Source organism: Delphinapterus leucas, chromosome 21, assembly GCF_059928025.1.
Source record: "Delphinapterus leucas isolate spDelLeu-1000000601 "Yukka" chromosome 21, BTC_Dleu_Yukka2, whole genome shotgun sequence".
Classification (NCBI taxonomy): domain Eukaryota; kingdom Metazoa; phylum Chordata; class Mammalia; order Artiodactyla; family Monodontidae; genus Delphinapterus; species Delphinapterus leucas.
In genome coordinates, this window is record NC_143149.1 from 25,151,348 (window position 1) to 25,179,337 (window position 27,990).

Here is a 27,990-nt window from a genome sequence, read left to right on the forward strand (position 1 = left end):
GTTCATTCTTGGACCTCAAAATGTAGATCCCACATGAATTATTCCCATTCTGTAATCTGTCTTTATGAAACCAGCCAATTCCAATTGCTAGATGAAATTCTATAGATACCCTATGATGACTTACTGATGCTCTGTAACAGGAGTCTGCAAACATTTCTGTAAAGAGCCAACTTTGCAGTTTAGCGTGAAAGCAGACATAGATGATTTACTAACAAATGAGTGTCTGTGTCTCAGTAAAACTTTATTTACAAAAACAGGTGGTGGGCAGGATTTGGCCTGAGGGCCGTATTTTGCCTACCTCTGCTCTATAATATCCCTTGAAAAGTTGTTGTCGTCTCAATATTCTGCCATAAAGATATATATCCTTGCTATTTGTTCTGGAAGTCCTTATTCTGACTTTTTTTTGTAACTGACATTGCTTATGTTCTCCAACCTGTTCTGTCTTTTTACTAGGAACCTGCGTTCTCATCAGGCCTTCAAAAGGCTGTTGATCAATTTATTCCAATATAGTCCTAAAAAAAGTCTCAAATTCAGTAGTTGATCTGAGTATCCTTTATTTTAGACAGTTTATGCGACAAGTCTACCATCCACCTCTCCTGCATTTGTTCTCATAATTACTGAACCTTGAATTCTCTTCAGGATGCCAAGCTGTTGTGAGAGAACCAGTTATGCTTCACCCTTAAAGGCATAGAGTTCTATGCTATTAGGGAAAACCAGGTGGCTCAGAGACAGAAGTGAACCCACAAATCTAAGGCCGGATGTAGAATAAAGCTAACTAGCAGATTATAAATCCTTCTCTTTGCTCCCCACCTAGGAATACTCCTTCCAACTACACCTTCTAATCTTTCCCCAGGTTTCACAGCTGACCTTTGTCTCAGTGTCCATACCGGTTGGGTCTGCCTCTCTAATGTGGAATCCATAACAGACGTTGCTATCCTTCATGAAGACAGTTCTTTTCTGGTGACTTCCCCCTTTCCTAGGATGCAGTTTAGTTCAGTTGGTATTTAATTGCCCTTGTGGTTGGCCTACTTCTTCTTTCCCCTCTTTTCTTCTTTTGTGATTGCTTTATAGTTGACTCATTTCTAGTTCATTGCCTCTGCGTATTGCCTAATTTCTAGTTCAGAATTTCCCTTCAGGAAGGACCTGGGATGGGCATGGGAGGAGGAGGAGAGGTGGTAGTAAAGTTGACTGAATTTTTTAGTGGACTGGGTATAGGGTGTGAATTGATGAGAAAATGAAATTTTATATTTGCTCAACTGAGTGAATGTTTGTGACATTTTTTGCTTTTTTTTTTTTGAGATAAGCAACACTAACAAAGATAGATCTCAACCGAGAGATCTAGGCTAGAGATACTAATATCCACACAGGTATTAATGCTCATGGTCGCCTAGGAGAGACGGATGAGTAAGAAGATTTGGAGGTAGTATCTTGTAAAGATTGAATGGTGACACTAAGGTAGGGCTTGAATTTTCGAATGAGGTTTAAACTAGGTCTGGGAATGCAAAGTTCTTATAACATATTTTATAGTTTTTAACTACCTTTTCTAGATCTAGCCATTCCAATCTGAGGACAGGCATATATACTCATCTTAAAGAAAGCACAAGTTTAAAGTTGTTTGTTTCTTTCTCTTACACAGCTTTAAAGACTAGGGAAAAATCTTTTTAAGCAACGTCCATATGAACTCTCCAAAATAAATGTGTGCCTGATTAATACAATATATTTTAAATAAGTTGTTTAAATATTATGAAACGACTCTGCCCTTACATAGAGAATAGTCTACCTTTCCTAACACATAAAGGTATCTGCATGCAGGTGTCTAGTTCAGGAGAAATTTTTTGGAATATCTGATTCTCCCTTTCTCGTTTTCTCTCCTTTTTCGTTGTTTTCAAAAAAACATTTTTTTTTTTTACATCCAGCACCTAGCTTACTATTATTTTGGATATGAAGGGTTAGAACTTGAGCCGTGTAGGTAACTAAGCAGATGCCACCCATTATAGCACTTCCTATAAGAATGTAAAACTTCCCATAATTCACTTTTGTCTCTTTCTGTAAGATTCTGAATTTCTCCAGAAGGGAAATTAAGCCTTATTTCTTTTGAATTTACCTAGGAAAATAAACGTTAAGCATTCCAAAAAAAGATGTCCTTACTGGAAAGACTTAGTGGAGTGGGCATTAACACTGTAAATGCTGAGCAACTTTTGGAGAGAACTGCTTCCTCAGAGCATTGTCATATTTCTGAAAATATTATGCCCAGATCACCCATATCAGAATCATCTGAGGTGCTTTTCGAAAGAACACATTCTTGGGCTTTTCTCTGACTCTAGTGTATCAGAGCCTTCTGATGGGGGTCTATGAATATTTCCTATTTGTTTTGATAAACTTGCCCAGATGACTTGTATGTACACAAGGTTTGAGAACCTCTGGCTGGGTGGAAGACGGTCTGTCAGACCATTGACAGATCCCTGTCCTACTTACAGATATTTCTGCTGAAACTCCATGTTTGCATTCCTGAAGAAAGTCCTCATTTTACAAAATCGTAAGCTAAAAATATCGGGGCTTCTGGGAAAAGTAGGTCTGGGTGAAGAGAAGTGAAAACGTATGGAACTGTAATTGGAGCACTAACAAGAAAGTACAGTTACAACTCCAGTGATACTTGTTCTTAACAACTTAGTCGAATCTTTATATCCTTAAACCTTGAGACTGGTACCTATTTTGCAGGCGTTGGTTCTTGAGGGCATTCTCTTCTAGCAAAGATCAGTATTAACTTCTTTATCAATTTTTTTTAAAGACTGGTTCATGCCATCGTTATAGCACTTCTTACAAAAAGGGGGAAATATCTTTGTACCTTTTTCATCTGTACCGTCAGCTCTTCCATTTAGCTTTACATAGTGGAAAATGTAGTGATCCTTGAAGCCACTGAACTAGCTACAACTTGCAATGCACATCTGGAGGATATTAGCTTTTTTTTCATAAGATCTTCATGTCTTACCATGGCTATCTCTTTAATCAGAAGAAAGCTTGTCCCTTAGTGCTTTAAATCAATAATGTGCTGGTATCATGCCCCTACTTAGGACCTACTTATTAATACATTAAAACATGCTATAGCAGAACCACTGTAGAAATTTTGCTTCCTCTCTATTTTTTGTCACCATTGTTATGGTAAAATTCTTAAAGTTTGATTTCTCACAGTTACTTTCTAATGGTTAAATCAAAGAAGTCAACTGCATTGCTGGTGGATTTTTGTCAGGAAGTGTTGAGACTAAAGATGATTTAGGAATGGCTTTCATGACCTGTCTAAAAGCTTGAGTTAGGCTATGTTCTTATCTGTCAAATTTCTATAGCTGTTAACTTATGTCAGGATGATTTTACCCCTTTTACAGATAGATCATTGTTCAACAGATTCACTGCACACTTTTGGTCCCATTACACAATTTTCCCTCGTGTTATGTAAGATATTTGAGGTATACCAAAGTCATGCAAGAAATAACTTTCTTTAGAAACAGAAATTATGGCCTAAAGCTAAGATATATGATTCCCAAGTGGTGGGCTTCTTCCGATATCAACCCAGAAGTGAATGTAATGTTTAATCTTTAAAGTCTTTGTCTGAAGATTTGTTTTACATTTTTGTTTATTAAAATCCCTAAATGATGTTTTCCAGAAATCAAGAAAAAAATTACTACTACTTAAATAGTAAAGTTACTCAAAAAATGATTTATTTTATTTTGTTACCTTAACTGTCAAATTTAAGCACATTTCTACCAATATGTACGTTTGGGTTCTTGAGAACCTTGGAAAATTTCATAGAAGTCCTTTCTTCTCTTTTTTAGTGGTGTGACAATACTGTTGTCATTGGGATGGTAGTGTTCATAAATCATGTTTAAATATAAAAATTAGGTTGGTGACTCTCTGCTCATAAATTCCTGAAACACAGTGTACAAAAAGGAGAAAAAAACGATCTCCCTGACTCACTTTGGAGCTTAATAGCATTGAAAGATTATCCAACCTCTTGTTTTTATGAACAGGAAGCTGAGTCCCGAGAGAGAGAACGATGGTCTTGGCCACGATTGGTTGGGGTCAGTCTCTGGGGCTGAACTTGGTTCCTGAACTCCTAAATGGTTTCCAACCTCTGTTCCCTGGGGTCTGTGATTCCTTCAGTGTGGATCCTCTCTCGGCCCCTAAGAGGAGGCTATGAAAGGTGAAGTGATGCATAGCTAGTAGTTCTACTAACCCTGATATATCAATTTTTATACATGAACATCCTATATACCATTTCATGAGATAGAGTTGCACCGTTCTTAATATTGGAAAATCAACAGAATCGATTTCTCTCTGGGAATTGTATTAGTTTCCTATGGCTGCTGTAACTAATTACCGTGAACTTAGAGGCTTAAAACAACACATTTATTATCTTGAAGTCCTATAGGTTAGAATTCCGAGACAGGTCTCACTGGGCTAAAAATCACAGTGTTGGCAGGGCTGCACTCCCTTCTGGAAGCTCTAGGAGGAAATCCGTTTTCTTGGCATTTCCAGCTTCTAGAGGCTGCCTGCATTCCTTGGCTCAGGGCCCCTTCCCCTGACTCGAGAGCCAGCAGCATTACGTCTCTGACCATTCTTCTACCGACTACACCAGGGAGAGATTATTTGCTCTTAAGGATTCACGTGACTAGATTGGGTGAACCAGCTGATACAGCATCATCTCCCCACATCAAGGTCCTCACCCTGATCCCATCTGCAGAGTCCCTCTTGCCATACAAGGCAACATATTCGCAGGTTCTAGGAATTAGGATTGAAACATCTTTGGGAGTCATTATTCCATCTGCCAGAGGAATGAATGTGCTTTCCCTGGTCTTAGCTCTAAGTGAGCAGTCACTTTAAAAACTTTATGTTAATTTAGAAAGCTTTAGAAACTGCTGAAATGTATTGAAGGCTTAAGTAAAGATATAATAAGAATTGCTACCAACATTTATTGAGTGCTTGCACTGGGGCACATACTGCTCAGTGCTTAAATTGCATGATCTTTTTTAATCCTTTTTACAGCCCTATGAGGTAGATTCTACTGTAATCTCATTTTAAATTTTAGGAAACTGGGGTCTAGAGAATTTAAAGAATTTTCCCAAGGTTGCACAACTAGTATATGGCAGAGTGGGATTTGAATTTAGGTCTGTTTGACTCAGCCTTTTAACCAGGATACTTCACAACTTATATTGAGTTGTATAATGGCAAAAGTGTAATGCAGTATGATGAAATATTGAGAATATAATTTATGCAGAGGAAGCCTCCTTAATAGAGTTGTTTTTAATATGAAAAATAACTTGCTACCATGAATCAAAGCTTTCAAAATGCCATTTTACCAATTGGGCAGTGTTTAACTGATTAATATTCGTTGGTTATAAATAAGATTTAGGGATCAATTCTCAGTCTCAACTTAAATAGAAAAGAAAGCTATATTGCATGACTAAGTGGAAACTATACAGCTACCTCAACAATTTTTTAGTGCTCTTAGAGTTAAAGATAAAGAATTTATTTTACAAGTCATATAACAGTCTAAATGATTAATAGGCTCTCCCTCTACGCCTGTCCCTACCCCAAGATGTAAGCTCCAAGGAGAGCAGGGATCTTGTTTTTCTTGTTCAAGTCTGTATCTTGAGTACTTAAAACAGTAGTATCCATTCAATAGACATTCAATAATATTTGTTGAAAGAATGGAAATCGAGAAATATCTAAGAGAATAAAGCTGGTTATCTCTATGAATGAGCCAGTATCTCGATATTAGTTGGATTTCAGAAGATCTTTTCAATATGGAATATTCTAATATGTTTGGCTAAGAAAAGACCATGTAATACATTCATATCATATAAGTAGGAAAGGTACATGATAACCCTGATAAAGCCAGTGTATTTTTGCATAAATCTTGTGCATTAGAGAGAAACAAGTGGCTCATTTGATATGGAGTATTTGACTCCCAGACTGACTTTATTACTTTATTCATTCTCCTATTCGGCAAGTATTATTGGGCACTGTGCTAGTTACTAGGATAAAAGCTGAATTAAAAGAAAAAAGCCCCTGACTTAAAGGAGCCTTCTGTCTCCTGGGTGAAACAAATGCCTATAAAGATAAAATGCATTGTACTAAATGGAATAATAATGGCTTTATGGGAACACAGAAGAGGGACACTTAACTTACTATACAAAAAATACATAAATTGGGCTAGTCATCTTGAGTATGTTTTGGGGAAGGGATAATTTAGATTCACTGGGGAATTGCAAAGATAGGACAGAGTTCCCATATACCCTTCCTCCAGCTCCCCGTTCCCTTGATATATTGATCAAAACTGAAAATTAACATTGGTATAATGCTATTAGCTAAACTATAGACCTTATTCAGATTTTGCCATCTTGAGTATAACCTTTCATGCTGAAATAAAATCGCGTATGAAGGTGCTTCTTTTCCTTTTTTATTCTAATGCTACCTGCTTCATGCTTGCAGGGCTTTCCATGCATTGTAGTACTCTTCCATGAATCTAAAATTTTTATGACTTTAGAGACCCATTGTTTTCCTTTCTTGGCCTTCCTTGTATCAGTCTTGAGGCTTGTAGAATGTTTAGTCTGTTCCTTTACACTGGCAGCACTTCCCTTTGAACATTTTAGTGACCCTTCTTGATAGTTTCCAGCTGCTTTTTTTTTTTTTTAAAGTCTTGAGGAGTGACCACAGCTATATGCAGTTTTTCAGCTGTTAATTACGTGATTTGGTGTCATTTGGATACATATGAGCTAACATTTTTTGACTTTTCAGATGATCTATAGATAATGACAGTCCAGTCGGCACTAAAAATGAAAACACAATTTTTTTAAAGATGCAAAATGCTTGCACCACCATTTTGTTTTGTTTTGTTTTTTTTGCGGTACGCGGGCCTCTCACCGCTGTGGCTCCTCCCGCTGCGGAGCACAGGCTCCGGGCGCGCAGGCTCAGCGGCCATGGCTCACGGGCCCAGCCGCTCCGCGGCACGTGGGACCCTCCCGGACCGGGGCACGAACCCGTGTCCCCTGCATCGGCAGGCGGACTCTCAACCACTGCGCCACCGGGGAAGCCCAGCACCACCATTTTTAATTAGACTTTTCCAGCTTTGTGAAATAGGTAAGGCAGATCTAGTCCCCTCACCCCTTTTTATGGATAAGATTATTGAGGTTCACAGTGCCTCTTTGGTCCCACAGACCAAACAAGCGTTAGATCCTGGGTCTGCAAACTCCTGATTCTTACTGTTCATAGAGACTATGAAAAGCTATAGGTGGAAGCACAGAATGTTATGTGTGGAGTTTAGTCAGTTAAATCCATGGACTAGAAACCATTAGCAAAGAAGCCAATTAAATTTCTTTCTACATAAAAACAAACAAAATGAGATATTTCTAGTGGCGCGCCAGTGTCCCTGTGGAGGAAATGAAAGGCAAATGTTGACATGCTAAGTAAGCTTCATTTAGGTTTCTTTTGTGCCATGTTTGTGAATCTTTGTGCTGAGAAAATTTGATTGCAATTTGAGAACCAATGGATTATCTCAGAGTGTACAGGAAGCAGCTCACTTGTACTTTCAAGATATGCTTTAGTGAACTAATTTTTTATGTCAAATAAGGGAAACTGTGAATTCGAAGTCTTCCTTATTGTGATTGTGTGTGTGTGTGTTGTCTGAAACCAGACTCCTTTGGCTCTGATCTTATAGTTTGGCTTCCAAGGACTGTGCAGGAAAGCGTCACAGCCTTGTAGCTCTGTTAGATAGGTCACAGGATTATATTGCTTTAGATGATCAATGATGTAGCACAGATTTTCTTACTGCAAACAATCTGTTTATTTGACTCTGGTCATTTTCTGCCTCTTCGACAAATTTGTGACGCTGGGAACGCTAAGATAAGAAACTTGCCTTTCTTAGTCTTTCCTGTGGGGTAGCAGTAAAATGATAAGGATTGTTAGTTGTTACGTTGTCGGTGGACCAGCTTAAAAATGCAAAGAGCTACACAAGCTTTAAAGATCCCCCAAAAGTCAAACTTGGGCCCTACTTAAGGAGGGATTGCAGAGCTGGTTATTTAACTCTAGTAGGCAAAACAAAGACAGATTTAACTTTGATCTGGTTGGCCTCAGTGAATTGAGAAGCCTCCCTTCAATCCTGGCATGCACTTTTGAAGTGTCATTCAGTTTAATAAGTTATCTGTGAATAAAGTAGAAAAATAAGGAACATGGTTACCAGAAAAGTTGACCTGCCTAAATAACAAAGAAAGACACTTTTGAGGTCCCGAAAGGAAACATGTTTATTTCATGATAAGCTCTGCTAGAGTGTTTTCTTCTTCACAGGAGATGTAGGTTTTAAGTGGCTATGTGAAAAGTAGATGATGGGGTACTAATACTGGTATAAATTAGGGCTTTGTTCAAAAGCAGTGCTTTACGTTTTGTGCAATGCTTAGAAGTTTTCCCACAGCTGTTATTGTTTAAAACTAGTTATAATCAAGTGTTAACTAACTCATCTGGGAATTTCATTCCAGTACAGAACATCGAAATAAGGTCCTTCTCTCAAAGGAAGAAAGAGAATTTTAGTAACATCAGTTAATTAAATGATTGTAATTCCATTTGAACAAAGAAATAATGGTCACAGACACATATTATTAACACATCAAGGTCATGCTAATGTCCTAAATTTACTTAAGTCATGAACACATCAGAAGAGAAGAGCCCCGTTACCATAGGAAAATAAATAAATAGAATATCAAACTTTCAGTAACTGGGTATTTATCCAGGTCTCTCTTTAAGTGACATATTGGAAGTGAATGTGGAAGGTATGGATAGCAAATGAAGGGGAAAGATAAACCCTGCTTTCTGACAACAGAAAAGATCAAATTTATAAACTCATGTCAAATGAAATTTGCTACACGTCAATTAGGTCAAACTGTAATGGATCCATTTTAACCCTGTGTATTGATGGCCTTAAGTGAAGCTTGCAGAACAGCTTCTCTGTGTCCGTAAGTGAGATGTCCTTATAATTGGGGACAGCTGTGCTGACAGCATTAATTAGGCAGGCCTGTTGAACACTTACCTTAAAGCTGCCAGCAGCGGTGCCGTGATTGACTCCAGCTTCTCGGCGATCTGCCTTTACACCTGGAAAGAACATCAATAATCTCTTAAGGCCCTCTTGTTGCCGTGTCCCCGCGTGGGAGCTATTGCATTTCAGTGAACGCTGGAGTGATATACAGTCCACCCCTGTGGCATTTGGTGGATGACAAGCAATCACACAGTTCAAAAAACAGGTTTTTTGTGTAATACCGATTTCAAGTATTCTGTATTGTTTTTTTTTAACATCTTTATTGGAGTATAATTGCTTCACAATGGTGTGCTAGCTTCTGCTCTGTAACAGAGTGAATCAGCTGTACGTATACATGTATTTCCCCGTAAATCATCAAAGTAGCTTAGAAGAGTCAGCCATTTTCATATCAACTTTCTCTCCCAGACTATTTTTTGCACTTGGAATATGCAGAAATGATCTGTCCTATGGTGTATGCCAGGTGTTATCAGGGAAGTATGGACACTATTAACATATCGATAAATTAAATCTTACGTTTGACATATAAACGTATCCAACAGAGCAAATTATTCAGTTGATTGCCTAGGGGTTAAGAGCAGGAGCTCTGGAGTCAGACTTCCAGGGTCCAGGTACTGGTGCCACAATATGCGGACTGTGTGATTGTGGGAGGTTGCTTTACTTCTCTGCCTCTGTCTTGCTATCTGTAAATTGGGAATAATGGTAATAATACATATCTCCTGGAATTGTTACAGAACTTAAAAGAGTTAATGAACATGACATTCTTAGAGCAGTGTCTGGTTCATAGTAAGTACTCAACCATTGTTCGCTATTATTGGGAGTTTATTGCTGAAAGTAATAAGAGAACCTTATTTTAACTTCATCTCGTAGGTCTTGGGACCACTATTATAGTAGTTTTATAATTTTATCTTTGACCCTCAACCTATGAAATAACTGGGTCAGGCACTACAGAACTATATAGAAGAAGAAGATTGCTAATTTCAACAAACATAATATCAATTTCTCAGGCTGAAAAATTCTCTTACCTAGTAAATCTGCACTCATTTCCCTTGTGGAATTGTACAGTGTTGTAAATCTCTCGCAGACACATGTGGAGAGGTGATCTAGTTGACGTAGCTCATTATAGGACACATAATATTACCATAGTGCCTATGAAATGGAATAATCATTCTAGATCTTTAGTCTGCTATCCTCCTTCCCTTTTGCTTATCTCCACCTAAACTGTGCAGAATCATCCTTCTGGAGGGAAAAGTCCTGGGTTTAAATCCTGGTCTGCACCTTGACAGCCTTGTGACCTTGAACAAGTGCCTGGATAACCCCCCATATCCTCGCCTATAAAACAGAAAGAATAATTATCCATCCTCCAAGAAATATATACAAGGACAAGGGAAGAGGGAATTTGACACAGATGGTAAATCTGGGATATGCATTGATCGTAAGTAACTTAAGAGCTCAGGGAACAAATTTAGACCTCATAGACTGGGATCAATCGATGAAGACAATCGATCAACTTTGATTTGAAGGCAAAAGAGATAATATTAAAATATGTCTGCTTCTCCTGCTGAAATGGAAGAACAGCCTGGCTTCTGTGGGAGACTCTGAGATCAGGTACATTAAAGGAGATGGAGAGGAACACAGTTCGATGACCAGCATCTTAACTGAGGCAGGAATCGAGTAGAGAACACTCTAACAGTGATGACCAGGTAAGAGAACGATAGGAGGATACAAAAATTGCAAAGTAAAGGCAGTACTGCTTATCGGGCAATTTTCCAGTTAAGTTTACATTTCCTACCTATTAGCATCACGTGGCACAGAGCGTTAAGAGTCCTAATTCAGTGGAATGCATAAAAACAAAAAATAACATCACTGGGGCCCTTTGATCTCAAATTTAAAAAGTCTTTTGAGAAGGTGAGTGTGGACTTTGGAATAATGTTTGGACTGGGTCTCTTCTTTATCAGTATCTTCTAGATCCTTCCTTCTACTTATTTTTTCAGCAAACACTTAACGTCTTACTTTGTGCTAGGTCCCTGAGACCCTATATATCTTCCATCTGATACCTTTAGACATTTGGATGTTTGGATATGGTGCCAATCAAAATGGACACACCACTACCACCACCATCAAAAACCTCAGCTTCCAAATAGGGACTGTGACCGCCTACTAATGACTGCTCTTACCTGACCCCCTTTGATTGGGTAGGGATAAATTCTTTAAATGGTTCTCTTTTGTACATGTGCCTCTTCAGTGCAGCCCGTTGGGTATGGTGTTTAGCTGTAGAATGTGATAAGTCATTTTCCTATGACCTTAGAATAAGCATAGTTTTTGACTAGCCTGGTTGTGGCTCATACCCTAGAAATGAGCATTTAAAAGAATCCTACTGTTCAGTCAGCTTGTAGCAGTGAACTGTGGGAAGGGAAACTTTGAGCTTGTCCATGTGTGAAAATCCCCACCAGTGGCGACTGAAATGTTTGGGAAATCGAGGTTAACGCTAGTAAGATGCCAACTTTGGCTGTAGAGGTACTACCGTTGTGAATAATAGAAGTAAAATGCTGAATATCACCCCTGGTTTTATTGTTTTCTGTTGTGTAATGACACCTTCCATGCAGGTGTTAAGAGGGTTGTTCAAAATGCTCGTAAAGGTGTTATTCAGTAGTTCACACATTCTTGTATAAGGAGCTGGACGTGGAACTGCTAAAATGGTATTTCTGGGTCCAACGATCTTCACTATACTTTGAAGCCTATTCTCAATGTGTTGACTGGCTTAGTTTGCTGCCAATATTAGGGAGTCAGCTTGAGAATACTTTATAATAAATCCCTGAACTTTATAGTGACTTTCTCACAAGTGGAGGCACCTACATGCTTGTATCTCATTCTCCAAATATCCTTGCTGAATACACAGGGACACGTGGTAGTTTCCCATTTAAGCTTCACGGGGAACTCTAGTTAACCGGAGTTAGGAACAGTCTATCTGAAGGATGATTCGGCTGGACATAGGCCAGCGTGAGCAGCAGGTCACCACATGTGGCCACAAACAGTGACCTGTGGGACGGTCCTTAACATAGCTTAAGAGCACACACTGCCCCAGTAGCAGTAGTTTTAATCCTAGGTGTATTGGGAAATCCCATTGCCACTAGAACTCGCTGCCTTTTACATGGCTATATTTACAAAATTGAAACCTGATAAGATAAGTTTTCCCTTTTATGGTCAAATTTGTGAGTGCAGCCCGGAAGAGACGACCAGATGGCAAAGCCTAAACTTTATCTACTCTCTTCATTGTGACCAAAATCCTCTTGAGAAAGGAGTTTTAGAGACTTTCATCACTTATTGACGTTTAACATGACTATAAAAAAGAAAGGACATCCTTCTGCGTTGAGGACTGATTCATGATATTTGTGTGACTTTTATCAACTAACGCAGTTGCCGGTCACCAGTTTTCACCGTGAGATCTGCACGTGTGCGGTATCAGGCTTTTAAATGGTTTTATGCAGGGAAGACTTCACTGGGGTCGTAGCTGAAAGCTCACGGTTATTTGATAATATTTTGTAGGTTTCCTGTTTAGTTTGTTCAGGGTGTTGAGGCTCTTCAGATTAACTGCACAGACACGGAGAGTTATAACGTGAGCTAGCTTTGCATTGTCAGCACCTTCAAAGAACAGAAATAATTTATCTAGTGTCCCATGCTATCGGCATGTCTCAGCAGCATACACATGCTAAAATTTGTTTCCTGTTCTTAACAACACAGCACAATATTTGATATGGCAGTGCTGAACATATTTAAAAAAAAAATAAGTGCCCAGGAGACAAGTAAAACAAGAGGATTGCTTAGATGAATGGTTCTTCTTACAAATCTATTTCACCTTTATTACAAATATTTATTCACACATGAAAGTATTGGAATAAATGAGCCTAGTGCCTTCCATTTTTGTGTGCTGAGCATGTAAAATAATTTTTTTGGATTACTGCCACAATTTTTTTTAAAGCCCTTTGAAATACTTAAAACCTGTGAAAAGGAGTGCCGGTAAAACATGTGGCATTGCTCTGAGCGTTTTTGAGTTTCTATTTTTATAGGCTGCTCCTTTTTGCACTTTACTGTCTGTCTTTGTTGATACATTTCTAAGGGTGTGGATATATTCATATTATTGTCAGGCAGGTTTGAAATAGATTTAGGCAAAGACTGCTTAAAACTTGCTCTATCATTAAATTGTTTCAGGATGTGGAAATGCTGCCTCTCCAGAATCACAATGAAAGCAGAATTACGAACTGTGGCGGACCAAGTACAATTAAATCATTCCAAAGGTGCTCAGACCACTTACTGCACTGGAAGCATTAACTTAGCATTGTGTTTGCCTTCAACCAATTTTTAATTAACAGACTATTTACTCTTAAACAAGAATTGAAAGGCACGTACATTTTTTTTACAGTTTTAAAATCCAAGTGAAAAATTTTGGCAGTTTTAAACTCCAAGTACTCACTTAAAAAAATTGCCCCAAGGCTTAGAAACTACCCCTGGTCTTATAAAGTTATACCTGAGTGTTAGAAAGTACTTGGTGGCGTACTTTTTTTTTTTTTTTTTTTTTTGCGTTACGCGGGCCTCTCACTGTTGTGGCCTCTCCCGTTGTGGAGCACAGGCTCCGGACGCGCAGACTCAGCGGCCATGGCTCACGGGCCCAGCCGCTCCGCAGCATGTGGGACTTCGCGGACTGGGGCACGAACCCGCGTCCCCTGCATCGGCAGGCGGACTCCCAACCACTGCGCCACCAGGGAAGCCCTGTGGCCTACTTTTTCAGTGAAATAAATGAGATTATTTCATGCGAGTAAACTGTATATGTGAGAAACATACATACTTCTAAAATGTATTCTAGTAACATTTAGTTATTATTCTGTAATCTAATGGAAGAAAATTTACTCTATTGAAAATTGTCTCACTATGAATAGAGGAGAAAAAACACACAGACCATATGTGCTCAATATTAGTTTGTACTTTTATCAAGTCTGTGAAATATCCAGGGCTATTCTGTTAGGATGGTTATATGAGAGGACAAAGAAGAATTTATGTTGTTGCCCAGTCTATAGGATGCTTGCATTTGGGCTTCACCTGGAGTGAGTGAAGAATTTTTATGGTACTTTTCTAGAAGGTACTACTGACTGCAGAACACCCACGAGCCAACAGTGCAGTCGCGTGGCTGGGTTGGTGGGTCACAGATTTGTTTCTCCATTTACGGAGAAATTTGAGTTAACACCTTAAAACAGCTGTTCTCTGAAAAGCTGGGTATCCTCGTGTCATAGGTGATTTCCCCTGAAGACTTGCAGGGACATTATGACAAGTGGACTTCTAAGGAGGCAAAGTCAGAGTAGCCGGGAGCTTCTGCGCTTGTGACAGTCTTGAGACTGCATGCACGAGAGAAACTCAGGCTAGTCAATAGAGGTATATCTGAATCCCAAACATCCAAGAAATGTTTATACAATAGGGTCAGCTTAAGGAGTGGATATTTTAGCTAAGAAAGACCTTGTATCTGAAGGTCTGTGCCTCGTTAAGTCATAGATCATCTCTTAAGGGCAAAAGATGTACTGGTCTTTGCACATGAACCCCCAAAGGAAAGGATGGATGTGTTGATCTGCCAGATGAGTGATTATTTTCCTTGCCCCAAAGGACCTAGTGGGGTTGGAGCCCCAAAGTCCTGGTTATCAGGTTGAACATATGAGGATTTCAGTGCCATACCACTCACAGAATTTAAATGGAGGATGTAGTCTTAAGAGCTACATTTGTAAATTATAACACAAATATTCCCAAGAATCTCCATGACTGCAAACTTAGCCAAGACTTTAAAAGTACTTTATGAAATCCTGAGACTTTTTTCAATGGCAGAAAGACGAGATGAAAAAGGCAGAAAAACTAAGAGAAACCATGACTCCTTTTTTCCTTCCTTCCTTCCTTCCTTCCTTCCTTCCTTCCTTCCTTTCTTTATGCATGCATTTCCTTGTTTGCTGAATCATGTGCAATTTAGTTGTAGACATGATGACATTTCACCCCTAAATACTTCAGCAGATACTGCCTGAGAACAAGGACATTTCTTCTGCATGACCACAGTGCAATTATCACGCTTGAGAAATTTAATTTTGTTACAATACCTTTATTCAGATTTCCCCGATAGTCCCAATAATGTTCTTTATAACTGTTTTTCCCCTAAACCAAGGTCCAATCAATCGCTACACATTGCATTTATTTGTCAAAGTTTCCTTTAATCTAGATCAGTTTCACAGTCTTTTATCATTCATGACATTGGCATACCTGAAGCCTAGACCAGTTGTTTTTGTAGAATATCCCTCAATTTGAATTTGTCTGATTGTTTCCTCACATTTGAAATCAAGACTCTTAATAAATAAATAAATGAAGACAGGAGGGTAAAGGGAAGGAGAGGTGAGAGAAAGGGAGGGGGGAACAGAATAAGAGAAAAGAAAGTAAAAAGAGATGCAAACAAATTGCATGAAGATTTCAAACAAGAAAACCATATCCAGTAGATTTGTATTCAGGCTGTATTGATAAGCAAATGAATGGAGTGGTGAGTGAGGGAACATGGTACTTATTGAGAGTTAAGGATATCTGAAATATTGTGTTTAGAATATTTTGCATAGAGACACGGGAAGAAACCTTGAGAGTTTGGGTTGTGTGCCAAGTTAAACACAAAATGAAGTGAAAACAACAAAACAAATTCAAACTAGTTCTTTTAATCTGTACATTGAAAAAATGAGGTGTTCTGTTTTTCTTAATATACGTAAATATATACATAAACCAGTTGTTGGTGCCATTTAACGCCAGGAGATTTGTTTCTTTAAAACCCTTCACCAGGTTTACAAAATTGAAAATGATCTTAAGGCGTTAATAGGAATATACAAATACTATTCCAGATACATGAGAATTTAGTGTTCTTTAAAACCTCCGAAACAGAGATTCACAGACCGTATCTTAAAAGGAAGACTCCTAGAAAAGCTCTTCAGGAAGTAAATCTTATTTTCAAGCTGTCAGGAAAAAAAAAAAGAAGAGAAAATCATCAGGCATCAAAGGCTAAGAACAGCTGAAATACGTTTCCTAACTCGCTGCTGTGTCTCCATATTTGGTGCCTGCTTCTCCGCCTCCTCTCCAAATAAGTAAAAAGAGGGACACATAATTGTAGGAATACTGCAGAGAAGCCACACGTTCAAATAGTTTTTGCTGTACTTTACTGGAAAATTTATACGCTCATTCCTGACATTTGGGGAGGATTTTCTTGGTAAGGGCAGACTTGTAGAAAAACAAAACTACCCGGGGTAGGAAAGGTACTCCATTTCCTGTTGGTGTCTAACGTGGCTCTGACTGCTGTCCTTGGAGTCTTGAGGCTATATGCAGTGAATAATTGCTCACTGGATCCAGGAGGTGCAGTCTCCTTTGGTGGGTTTGAGGAATTAACTTCCCATTAAGGCTTGAACTGGGGCAGAAGTAGACTTTGTAGTTGGCTTTTCTAAGACTCAGTGGAAACAGAGATGTTGAGATCTCAGGTTCTGCTGTGTTGATTAGTAAGTGAAATTTGGTGTGCAGAGGAGAATCCATTTGTTATGCTTTTATTTTTTAAACTGTTTTATTACGAAAAAATCAGACATACTGTATAGAAATGTACAACAAGTCCCTGTTTCTGCCTATTGCCTAACTTCTACAATGATCAGCTTCTTGGGAAAGTTTTTTCATTTTTATGCCTACCCATTCCCCGCTACCATTTCATGTTGAAGTAAATCTCAGATATTATAACATTTTATCCATAAATATTTCAGTAGAGAATAGATATTCTTTGAAGCAGTCTTGCTTAAAGTAGGAGTGGTATATGTGTTTAATGTAAAGTGTCCTACAAATTAATGTACAATTGATGTGCTCCCAGGCTCTGTTGAGAAGGTTTAGAAGGGTGAAATCCAATCAAACTGATAATTTGACGGGAGTGTGGTGGCCTTCTTGAATGGTCAGTCTTCGTTTGTGGAACAGTAACTGTAGGTCCAGTAAAAGAGTGATGTCACCAAAGAATTTCTGTCTTGAAGAAATGAGCGTTGTTAAGATTTACGAGTCCTCTTTGTTCTTTGGGCTACTTCTGGTGATAGGATATTCTGACTCTCCAGAATGTTATAACCATGGACAAGAGATACTTAATATGTCTTTGAAAATAAACTTCCCATTTAAAAAATGGGTATGACACCTGCTGTACCTATTCACAGAACTGTGATGAAGATAAATTGTCATCTGGGATATGAATGTGCTTTAGAGATAGTGGCCCAGTTACATATTCTCTTTTAGCATAGGATTTTGATTCTTTGAAATGACCAATGTTCAGGATTTTTAATGGTATCAGAGAATGTAAAGATTGAGGAAATTACTATCTTGAAAAAATATATATATATAAATGTATGTATAAATTTTGGGAATTTTTTAAAGAATGATTTTTTATTGGAGTAGAGTTGATGTACAATATTATATGTTACAGGTGTACAATATAGTGATTCACAGTTTTGAAGGTTATCCTCCATTTATAGTTAATATAAAATATTGGCTATATTCCCTGTGTTGTACAATATATTCTTGTAGCTTATCTTCTACATAGTAGTTTGTACCTTTTAATCCCCTATGCATATATTGCCCCTCTCTGCTTCCCTCTCCCCACTGGTAACCACTAGTTTGTTCTCTATATCTGTGAGTGTGTTTTAAAGAGTAATTTCATTACCTAAGTTCTCTTTTCTTTTTCCCCCTGAATATATTTCATGTGAGCATTTTATTCTTCTCTAAGTTGAGATACATTTTGGTTGACACCCCCCCTCCCCTTTTTCTTTTCTCTCTCAGTTAGTAAAGGCTTTGGGAATGGTTTCTTGATCAAGCTTACCAAAATTAGTATGTTTCTCTTGGAAAGATTACCAGGTGATCGGAACTTTTTTTCCTTCTCTTTTCTTTTTTAGCCTTGCCTCCCCGATTGAAAGAGATGAAAAGTCAGGAGTCTGCAGCAGGTTCAAAACTCGTGCTTCGGTGCGAGACCAGTTCTGAATATTCCTCTCTCAAATTCAGATGGTTCAAGAATGGGAATGAATTAAACCGAAAGAACAAACCACAAAACATCAAGATACAAAAAAGGCCAGGGTAAGTATCATGCATATCACAGCAGGGGCAATGCCTAGCAATACAATGATATAAAATATACAAGTTACAAACAGCCTAGCAAATAAGTACACCATCAAAAAACACGATATATAATAAGTGAAAAGATTTTTCATTATATGGTGGCCAGAAATTGTGTCATTATATAGGAAAGAATTGAAAGTTTCTGATTCTTACAACTTCTGGACGAAGAAAGGAAAGGATGGATGTGGAAAGAACTGTAGGGTGTGGGTGGAAATAGAAGGGATGAGGGAAGGTAGTATTAATAGCAGCTGTTGTAATACTAATAGGTGGGACCCTGAAATCCCATTTAGAGTACCAGTGCCTTGCACAATCAAAATCCTGACTTTGTTATAAAGATCAATAAATACCGAGATTTATGGAAAGACTTAGAATGTAATCAGTCACTCTTGAACTATTTTCAGGTAAAAGTTTAATACATAAAATACCTAACAATTCTATTCAACTATATCACCGTTAGAGCAGAGTAAAACATCCAGTAATCCTGGGTAGCAAGGATCTTAAATTTTCCTGCCCTCCTTGAGGAGATCCATATTTGGAAAGGCTTCATGTGATTGCCTATAGCATCTTGGTAGGTATGTTCTATACCTACTCTAAAATGATGCTCTTTTATTATTCCTACACTCTTTATTTTTCTCCTTATTTAAGAAATTTTTCTTCTAATATCAAACTACATTTTGAAATGATGGAAGAGCTAAAAATCTTGGATTTTTGCTTGTGAACGGTCCTTTAATCAATGTGGCATGTATCATAGTGGCTCCAAGCTCCAAGATTACATTTTCTCTACTTCAGAGGATTCCAGTGAAATCCCAGCTATGATAACAGAAGCAGCAATGAAAGAATCTCTGCCTGGACTTTGATTTTATAGGACATCTACCAAAAAGCCACACACTCTTGCAAGTGCAAGAGTAAATGAAGTGATTATAGTGGAAATTTAATTTAATCTTACAGTGTTTAATGACTGTAATAACCATAATTAGGGATGTTGTTCTAGTTCCCATGGTTTTAGTAACTACACTGCTTATTCTTTATTTTTTTTTGCGGTACGCGGGCCTCTCACTGTTGTGGCCTCTCCCGTCGCGGAGCACAGGCTCCGGACACACAGCCTCAGCGGCCATGGCTCACGGGCCCAGCCGCTCCGTGGCATGTGGGATCTTCCCGGACCGGGGCATGAACCCGTGTCCCCTGCATCGGCAGGCGGACTCTCAACCACTGCGCCACCAGGGAAGACCCACTGCTTATTCTTGTTATTGATTGTGTCAGTACCATCTCTCAATTTGGAAGAAGAATACAGCGTGAAGGCAATATCACTTTCTGTAACAGGTGGCACTTCAAAGATGCAAAGAATAATGCTGTAGAGTGACAGGGTATTTTTATACATACTCTTATTTGTTTGTTTTTTACAACATTCCCCTAGGTAGTAAGGACAGTTTACTGCACATGTGACTCTCTAATTTTGCAGATTAAGCAATCAAGGGTCAAAAAAGTGTTGTCTTGCCTTGAGTCACCCAACTAGCTGTGACTAAGCTGGAATACAAATCTATTTCTTGGATTCCTTAATGCCTCATTCCTTCTTTAAAAATGGAAAGCAGACACGTTTAATAACGTGTCCATGTGGGGAGGGGAGGAGATAGAGCGAACGAATTGAAAAAATAAGCATGATTCTTCTAGAGACGTTTCACAGCAGCAAAAAATACTTTTAGATAGCTTTTAGTGTCTGTTTTGTTTTTCATCGGATAGCCAAGTTAGTAAGAAACTCAGTTATCTGCACATGCAGGGTCATGTCTCATTCATTTCTATGTGGCTGTCATATAATAGCAAAAATAAGTAAGTGCCCGCGAATGCTAGGAATGTGGAGAAACGGAAGAATCCTAGGTGTTATCTTTACACTCAGGGGGTCGTAAGATTGTAGAGAGATTATCCAGTTCAGCCTTATATAAAACATAGGAGTTCCAGTGATCAAGCGCTGAAACCCTGCTAGGGCTGGGGAGCGTCAAGATTTTTAAGCAGCCCATCTGTTTACAAATAGTGATCTAAAAAATGGATTAGTTATATTGAGGTAAATTCTGCTTTATGGTAAGTCCAGATTGAATTAGGGAGATGAGATATCTGGCACTTCATATCAGACAATAAAACTAAACACTGAATTGTAGGTTACTGATGCTAAGTGCCACGGGAGTTGGGAAGTGCAGGAGACCCGAAGAGATTCAGGAGTCACTGTGAGGTGGTAGATTTGACTCTGCTGAAGACAGAGAACCCCTCTAGCTGGGTGGGTGCGGTAGGGTGGGGTGGTTATAGAGAAGAGCAGAAACCACAGTCAGTAGCAGGTTCTGTTCATAGGGCAATAAAGAGGCCAGTTGGGTTGGGCCAGTGGGGGAGTGGATGGGGAATTTTGCCCTTTATTGGACAGATGCTGCGTGTCGGCCCCGGACTAGATGCTGGGTCCACAGAGATGAAGAAGAAGTGCTCTCTGCTCTCAGAGGCTTGGTCTCAAGAGGGGAGGGAAATGTAAGCAGTTGTAATACTCAGTTGTAAATTCAACGATAGTGATGATCACGGAATGCTGTAGAAAGAAGCTCACCCAGGCCGGGGAGAGGACCCAGTCCAGGACTGTGGAGGCTTCCTAGAAAGAGGGGAGGAAGAAGAGAGGGAGGAGAGGATTATCTAGACTGAAGGAACAGAACAAAGCAGCTGCAGACTGCAGGTATTCTAGGTGAGGATGCCTGGAGAGAAGCTAATGAGATTGGGTGAATAAGAGGACAAAAAGGAACGAGTGAGTTGCCTGGAATGAATACGGTTTTGAAAGAGAACATGTATAGGTAAAGAGCTAATTGGTTGCATGGCTTGGATGACATATAAAAGTGTCATTGCTATTCAGAAAAGCATTTTCATATTGGCTTCATAGGCCCAGACAGCTAAGAGCACTGTCTACATATTAATAAAATCCCATTATCCCGGAAAGGCCGATATTCAGAAATTACTTCTTTTAAACAATAGCCTTGCTGGAAAGAATTAAGTGGGAACAAGAAAGACTTTTATTCAAGTAATGTGACTGTAAATTACTCTTGGCAAAGCATTGAGCATATTTGATCCTCTGAAAAATAAGATACTTTGTGTAAAGTGGGCAACTACTGATAAGGGACCAGCTTATTGGGGTTCAGAATTGGGTATTCGGTCATTTCTGAAGTTGTATCTTTAAAAAAAAAATTAGTGCTGTCACCTTTTTTTAAAGCACCAAACTGAATCTAAATTTAATTCACATTTGCAAGATCCTCAATTATTTCAACTTAGAAATATAAGAGAATGAATACTGTTGTTATTATACCCATTAAAAAGTTAATATCCCAAGAATGAAGGCCGTTAGGTTTCTTCCTGTAGATATAACGTTAATGAATGGTAACACTTGGGCTTGAAATTGATCTGAATCTATGTCTTTTGTCTTTTCACAACTACTTGTGATTTTGCTGTAGTATCCAATAAAAATCACGACTTCAGGCAAGGGGCATGTTCAGGCTTAGGGTAAAGTCTTCAGTAAAAGACATTCTTGTTTGCCAGCTTCATCTACATTACTCATAATTCTTCATTACAAAGATGTGCAAAATGTCAGTGGTTTGCAGTGGTTTCTTGCTTACTTAACTTTATCTTACTACATTTGCCCTTAGCCAGCAGGCCAAGAAGGGATGCACTTTATCTTAGACTGTGATCACAAGCAGAGGTGAATTTTAGTGTGAGGTTTAGGATTTCCCTGGCATTCTCTTTGTTTAAAGTAAAACATTGACCCTCTTCCAGTCCTTCACCTCCGTTTCTTTTTCACATTTTACAATCTAGATTGTTCGTAGCAGCCAGAATTTCCTTTTAATCCCTTAGTGTTATGAAAAGATTTTATACCGATAGGGAATTGCTATTATTTTGTAAAGTCTTATCCACCTTCGGCCCCTGCTCCTACTAATAAAGGACATTCCTACATGTTCTTCCTATGATTTTGCATTCACGTGCGAGCCTTTGTTTATTTTATTTGGCTAAGCGATATGTGGGACCAATGAAAAGAAATGGAAACTGCCCTGGTCTTAAGTGTCCGCTTATCCCCTTGTTCTCCTTTCCTTTGCCTGGTGGACCATTTTGATCAAGAAAACTGGTTAAAGAGCTTGGTGTGTGACAGATCGTATTTGGGGGGTCGTCCAGTTGGCTTCATTTGCATACCTGTCCTACATCAGCCTCGTTAAAGTCTGACTTCCTGTTGTTTGTGTCTGGCGCACACTTTTGGATGCCCTTAATTTTGTATCAGCTCTTCGTTTCTGTTCTCACATTTTTTTTTTTTTTTTTGGCTGCGCCACACGTCTTATGGGATCTTAGTTCCCTGACCAGGTGTCGAACCCAGGCCCTCGGCAGTGAAAGCACGAAGTCCTAACCACTGGACCACCAGAGAATTCCCTGTTCTTACACATCTTAATTTTGTTTAAAATCGATTCTAATTGATTTGGTCAAGTTAACAAAATTTTTTAAGGAATTATTTCTCCTGTTATCAATTGTCTCAGGTTTTTTTGACTCTATAATAGAAAAGGTTTCTACACATCCCCTTCTTTTATGAGTTGAGCCGCTCTGACAGGTCATTTTAACTTTATATGTAGGAAAATCTCAAATTCTTTGGGTATAAAACGGGAATACGCAGTGCCTGTTTCATAGCGTTTATGTGAGGCATTTTACGCAGTGCCTGGTTCTGTAGAGTTTCACAGTTGCTGCAGTGGCAAGTGACTTCATTCTGGTAGAACCAGATGGCAAGTGACATTCTCTAGTTTGCACTGTGAAATCCCTCTCTCTCTTCTTTACCCTTCTCATCATAGGCAATTCAACAGTATCTGAAAGCTGTGTTGAACACACACACACGCAAGTTCATATGATTCCTTAGAGATCAGAGGAATGGAATTTTATAAACTGAGGTGATCAGTTCTATATGCATTTAAGTTGCCTTAGCCTGTAAAATATGGTGGAAGAATCAAGTTAAGTAAGAAAAACGAGATAGTAGCTATGGGAGCCTTGAATCTGTCTTGTCAGTGAGCACTCATTAGAAGAACACAGTTTGCATTTTGATATAAAAAAAGAAAAAGAAATTAATATTTATAACTGTTTGTATTAATTTATTGTTACATTGTTTTATTTTTTCTTACTCCAAACCAATGCATGCTTATTATAAAAATCTAAAAATTGCAGGCATGTAGAATGTAATTATAATAATAGCCAACACTTATTTGGAGCTTACTCTGTTTCAAGCATTTTTTTAAACATGTTACATGAATTAACTGTTTTAAAACTTTTAGAAATGAAAATCCGCCAAAATATTCACCCCTCCCAGATCCCCAGGTAACTCATCAATTAAAGAGCAAAAAGTTAATTTTGTGATTGGAAGGGAGTTCATTAATTCTTCCAAGTTAACTTTCTTCTTTTAGGCAAGATATGGTAGCCTACTGAAGACAGTAAAATAAGACTATTATAACCATACTTATTAAAGCCCCAAATTGTTGCAGTGTATAATTTTTAAGAAGGTTTGTCTATTTCTCCTCTCTCACTATTTCCCATTCCTGCTCTAAGACCCAAGGATTGAAGAATCTCATAGTTAAAGGTGTCATTAGAGTTCAAAGGGGCCCTTCATGTCCCTGGAGAATTTTGAGTTTCCATTGAACTGCAAAAAGGGTTGCCAACCTTTTTGACATAAACACTTTCTCCCTTCATAATATTTTTAAATATGCATGTCTCATTTAAGCTTTCATTTTAAAACAGGGTTTGGTTTTTCAAAGCTGATTGAAACCACTGATCTAATTTAATCTTTCTCTGCCTAGAGATATTCTTGTTAGGAATTGCTTGACAGGTGGCTCTCCAGACTTGAATCTTTCCAAAGAGAAAACCTAACTCTTTCACACGACACCCTGTCCATTTTTGGGCGCTCAAAAGGTTCTTCCTTATATATCATCCAAAATGTACCTTCTTTTTCCTGTAAGACACAATTCTACCTTTAAGAGCTTCACCAAATAATTTCCTTTTCCAGATAACAACGATGAAATGTATTTAAATATATCTTGTTCATAGCTACCTGCCAGTGGAACCTCTGGTCCTTTAATAGCATCTTCTCTAGTGATAAGATTTCTAGGCCCTATTCAATTCTGATCACCCTCTTCTAAACTCCTCTAGCTATTGATATTTTTTTTTTTATCAAATGCCACTTTGAAACATAATGCAATCCTCTAGGTGCGATTCAGCCTGTGAGCGGTGTATTGAGACTTTTATCCAATTTGACTTGTGCTCTTTTAATATTAATTTGGCCAAACAGTGCATACATATCTTTTTTCTTCTTTTTTAAATAGTTGTTTAAAATGGAGTAATGTTAAACGTGTAGCTAATTGAAATCCCTTTTTTCTGTATATATTGTTGTCAAGGCTCATCCCTCCCAGCCTGTATTTCTGCTACTGATTTTTGAACCTGAGTGTATTTGTTGTGCTTGGCTTGATTAAATTGATTCTTGGTCTTGGCCCATTGATGCTCAGTCATAGAATTCCCAAGCGTGTCTCTACAGAAAGGATTCCTTAGTCACTTGTCGTGCCTGCCTTAGAAATTCGCTGTTAACTATTTACGTAAAATGACTAAGAGGTAGAGGTTGTAAAGAACTCTAAGTTTGTTTAATGCAACACTTACTTCAGCATAGAAAATTACATTTTTTCCCCTTGTTCTCTTTCTCTTTCTCTTTTAAGCATAACATTTATTTACATTCCTTGGAATAGTATTCCAGTAAACACTGCCCAGGTCTTTTAGGAGAATTTTGATTTTAAGAACTATCCCTCTAAGATTAACTGCAAATTAATGTTAACTGTAAGTCTGATTACCATGTTTCTTTAAGAAGATTCTCATGAGAGAGGTACTCAAGGCTGGCAGAATTTAGAAAAAAAAAAAGCAGCTCCAGGTACATGATCATGAAAGGCTTGACGAAGGAACTGGCTCAGAGGTGGTCCTTAAAGATCAGCTCATATCTTGATGGGTAGAAATATGGGGCCCCCATTCTAGGAGAAAGAAGTAATAAGCAAAAGTACCAACATGGAAGGCAGGTAGGGGTGGTTCAATTCAGTAGACTGGAGGAGAAGAGTAGAAATTAAATTTTGGACAATTGATCCAATTTGATTAATAATATTATCTGACAAGAAGACCAGAAAATTCACTTAAAAATTAGGAAGGTGTAGTTTACGGGAGGTTTGCGTATAATTCTGAGTTGCTGTCTTTGCTTCCTGCCTTTTCTCCCTGATGTCCTCCTCTCAAGAACCCAGGCAGTCAGTACCAGGCTCCTGTATACAAGGACACTGTATTTTTTTTTTTAATGTTTTACTGGAGTACAATTGCTTTACAATGTTGTGTTAGTTTCTGCTGTACAACGAGGTGAATCACCTGTATGTGTACATATATCCCTTCCCTGTTGGACGTCCCTCCCCGCTCATCCCACACATCTAGGTCATCACAGAGCACAGAGCTGAGCTCCCTGTGCTATATAGCAGGTTCCCACTAGCTATCAAAAGGCTTTAATGAATGCTGTGCCAATCCCAATAGACCTGAGTTTTTAAATCATAGAGACTGCTTAAATTGTAGGCTATGTGCAGTAGTAAAGCATAGAGACAGATGCAAATCACAGTGCTGCCCATGCTTAGAAGGAGCGCCAAATATTGATTTAATATGTAGTTTTATAAAAGTGTGTGCTATTGTTGCATGAATATTTATTTCAATATTAAGAACCATTTGTGTGGTACTGTGCTCCCAGCAATGAGAATCTTTTTAAAGAATGACAAATTCCCTTTCTTTTGGAAGTGATAAATCCTCTCCATTCAAAATTAACATAATTCCTGATATCACTCTGCTGGGAAAAGAAGTGCAGAGCATTTTAATCTAGTCTAGCCTTCATTAAGTATCTGTGCTTACCGGATTTATAAGAAACGGCTTTACACTTTTTTATCTTCCTTAACCCTAGTGGCTGGTGACATTGAGATACAGAGAGGAAAGAAAATTTATCGTTTGGGTGAAAAAAAATTCTGAGGCATAATGTGGTTAGTGGTGGTGCTAGAGGAATAATAAGAAAAATTAGAAAAGAATTTGTTTAAATTGCTGAGCTGGGTGATAAAATTAAGACTATGTCCAGGGTTTAATTTAAATGAGATGTATCTCACTTTTGGTAAAATCACACATCTGTGTACTAGCCAGTTGTGTTTTAACATGGTGTGTGTAGAGTGGGAAGGGGGAGTTTGAGAACCCTGAAACTACAGAGGCTTTATTTTGATGGCCATTGTATTTCTGTGAAATATACTTACAACCGCTTTGGTCCTGGTCTTACAGGAAGTCAGAACTTCGCATTAACAAAGCATCACTGGCTGATTCTGGAGAATATATGTGCAAAGTGATCAGCAAATTAGGAAACGACAGTGCTTCTGCCAATATCACCATTGTGGATGCAAATGGTAAGAGACACCTACTATGTGCTATTTGTCAGTCTCTGAGAGGAGTCATCAAGGTATGTGGTAAGACTTGTAATACATCGGTGTGTTAAATCTCATTGTGAACAAACAAAAATCGTGGAGGGAAAGCCATGCGTTTCAAGTATCTTATGGGTCCTCCATAAGGCTCTTTACTCATGATGTGAAATAGACCTGAAATATACATAGATTATTTAAAAAGGGATTTGAATAGCATCATGAATAGCAGAGACAGGATGGTTTGCTAAAAGAAAGAGATTATGCCTCCACTTTAAGTTAGTCAGGGAGAGCAGGTAAGTTTTTTGCTCTATCAAACCAGAATATGTGTATACATGTAATTTATGTACATATGTGTATACAGAATATATGTATATTGTATATATTTACATACATATGTGTATTATGTATGAATATATGTTCTGTGTGTGTGTGTGTGCGCGTGTGTGTGTAAACAGAATACAATCCTGACGTAGTCCTGGCAGTTTTTATGTTCTTATATACATCTGGCTCTAGGTAGTAGAAAGTTAGGCCTATCAGGTTGTTTTAGGCCTGTTAATTTGGAAATTAAGACAGTCTTAGAGGCAAAGCCTTTTTTTTTTTTTTTTTTACTATGTATAGGCTTCAGCTTCTGTTTCTCTGAGGGCAGTGTCAGGGGATGTTTGTTAAACAAATGAATGACTTGGAGGCAGAAGGTGCCCCTATCTTCCGACCACCTCTCTGAGTTATCTGAGGAAGGGCAAAGCTCCACAGCGGGCGGCTCTCTGTTCCCGATCCCCTAACACTGCACAGCTTGATGGAGTCATCTATAGACGCTGATGGTGAGCTAGCAGTGAGCCTCTAAATCTCTTGAAACAATAAAATGCTGCTTCAAAACCTCTGGTGCTGTTTTGAGTTATGGCACTGAACAGCTGCCTTCACAAGCCCTGTCATCTGTTATAAAACAAAGCGTAACTGCACCGCTTCTAGGCAGGTGCTGAGAAAGAATGTCCACTGCAAAGGCCTGATCTCTTAAAGGGATAAGATAAAATTGCGAAGCCAGCAAGGGAAGAGTAAAAGTAACTCTAGGGGTTAACTCCTTAGGAGACTGATGTTGTTTATATCAGTTGACTTAACAGGATAAGGAGAATGGAGTGAGATACAAATATGGAACAGGGTTGGGAAAATCCAGGTTAATTCCTAAGTCCTCTGTGGACTTCCCAATGAACTGCTCTATTGCAGTGTAATCAAACTTCA

The 27,990-nt window shown here is 38.5% G+C and overlaps 1 protein-coding gene across 6 annotated transcripts in view; it reads left to right on the forward strand.

Annotated features, from left to right (window-relative positions):
* The window catches only part of LOC111173487 (pro-neuregulin-1, membrane-bound isoform), a 227,125-nt gene that overhangs the window by 31,977 nt on the left and 167,158 nt on the right, over positions 1-27,990 (forward strand). For all 6 annotated transcript variants that reach the window (XM_030762564.2, XM_089903748.1, XM_030762563.2 and 3 more), the window contains exons 2-3: positions 18,043-18,220; positions 26,621-26,742. In XM_030762564.2, the coding sequence (XP_030618424.1) occupies positions 18,043-18,220; positions 26,621-26,742 (300 nt within the window). The remainder of the gene's footprint in view (positions 1-18,042; positions 18,221-26,620; positions 26,743-27,990) is intronic.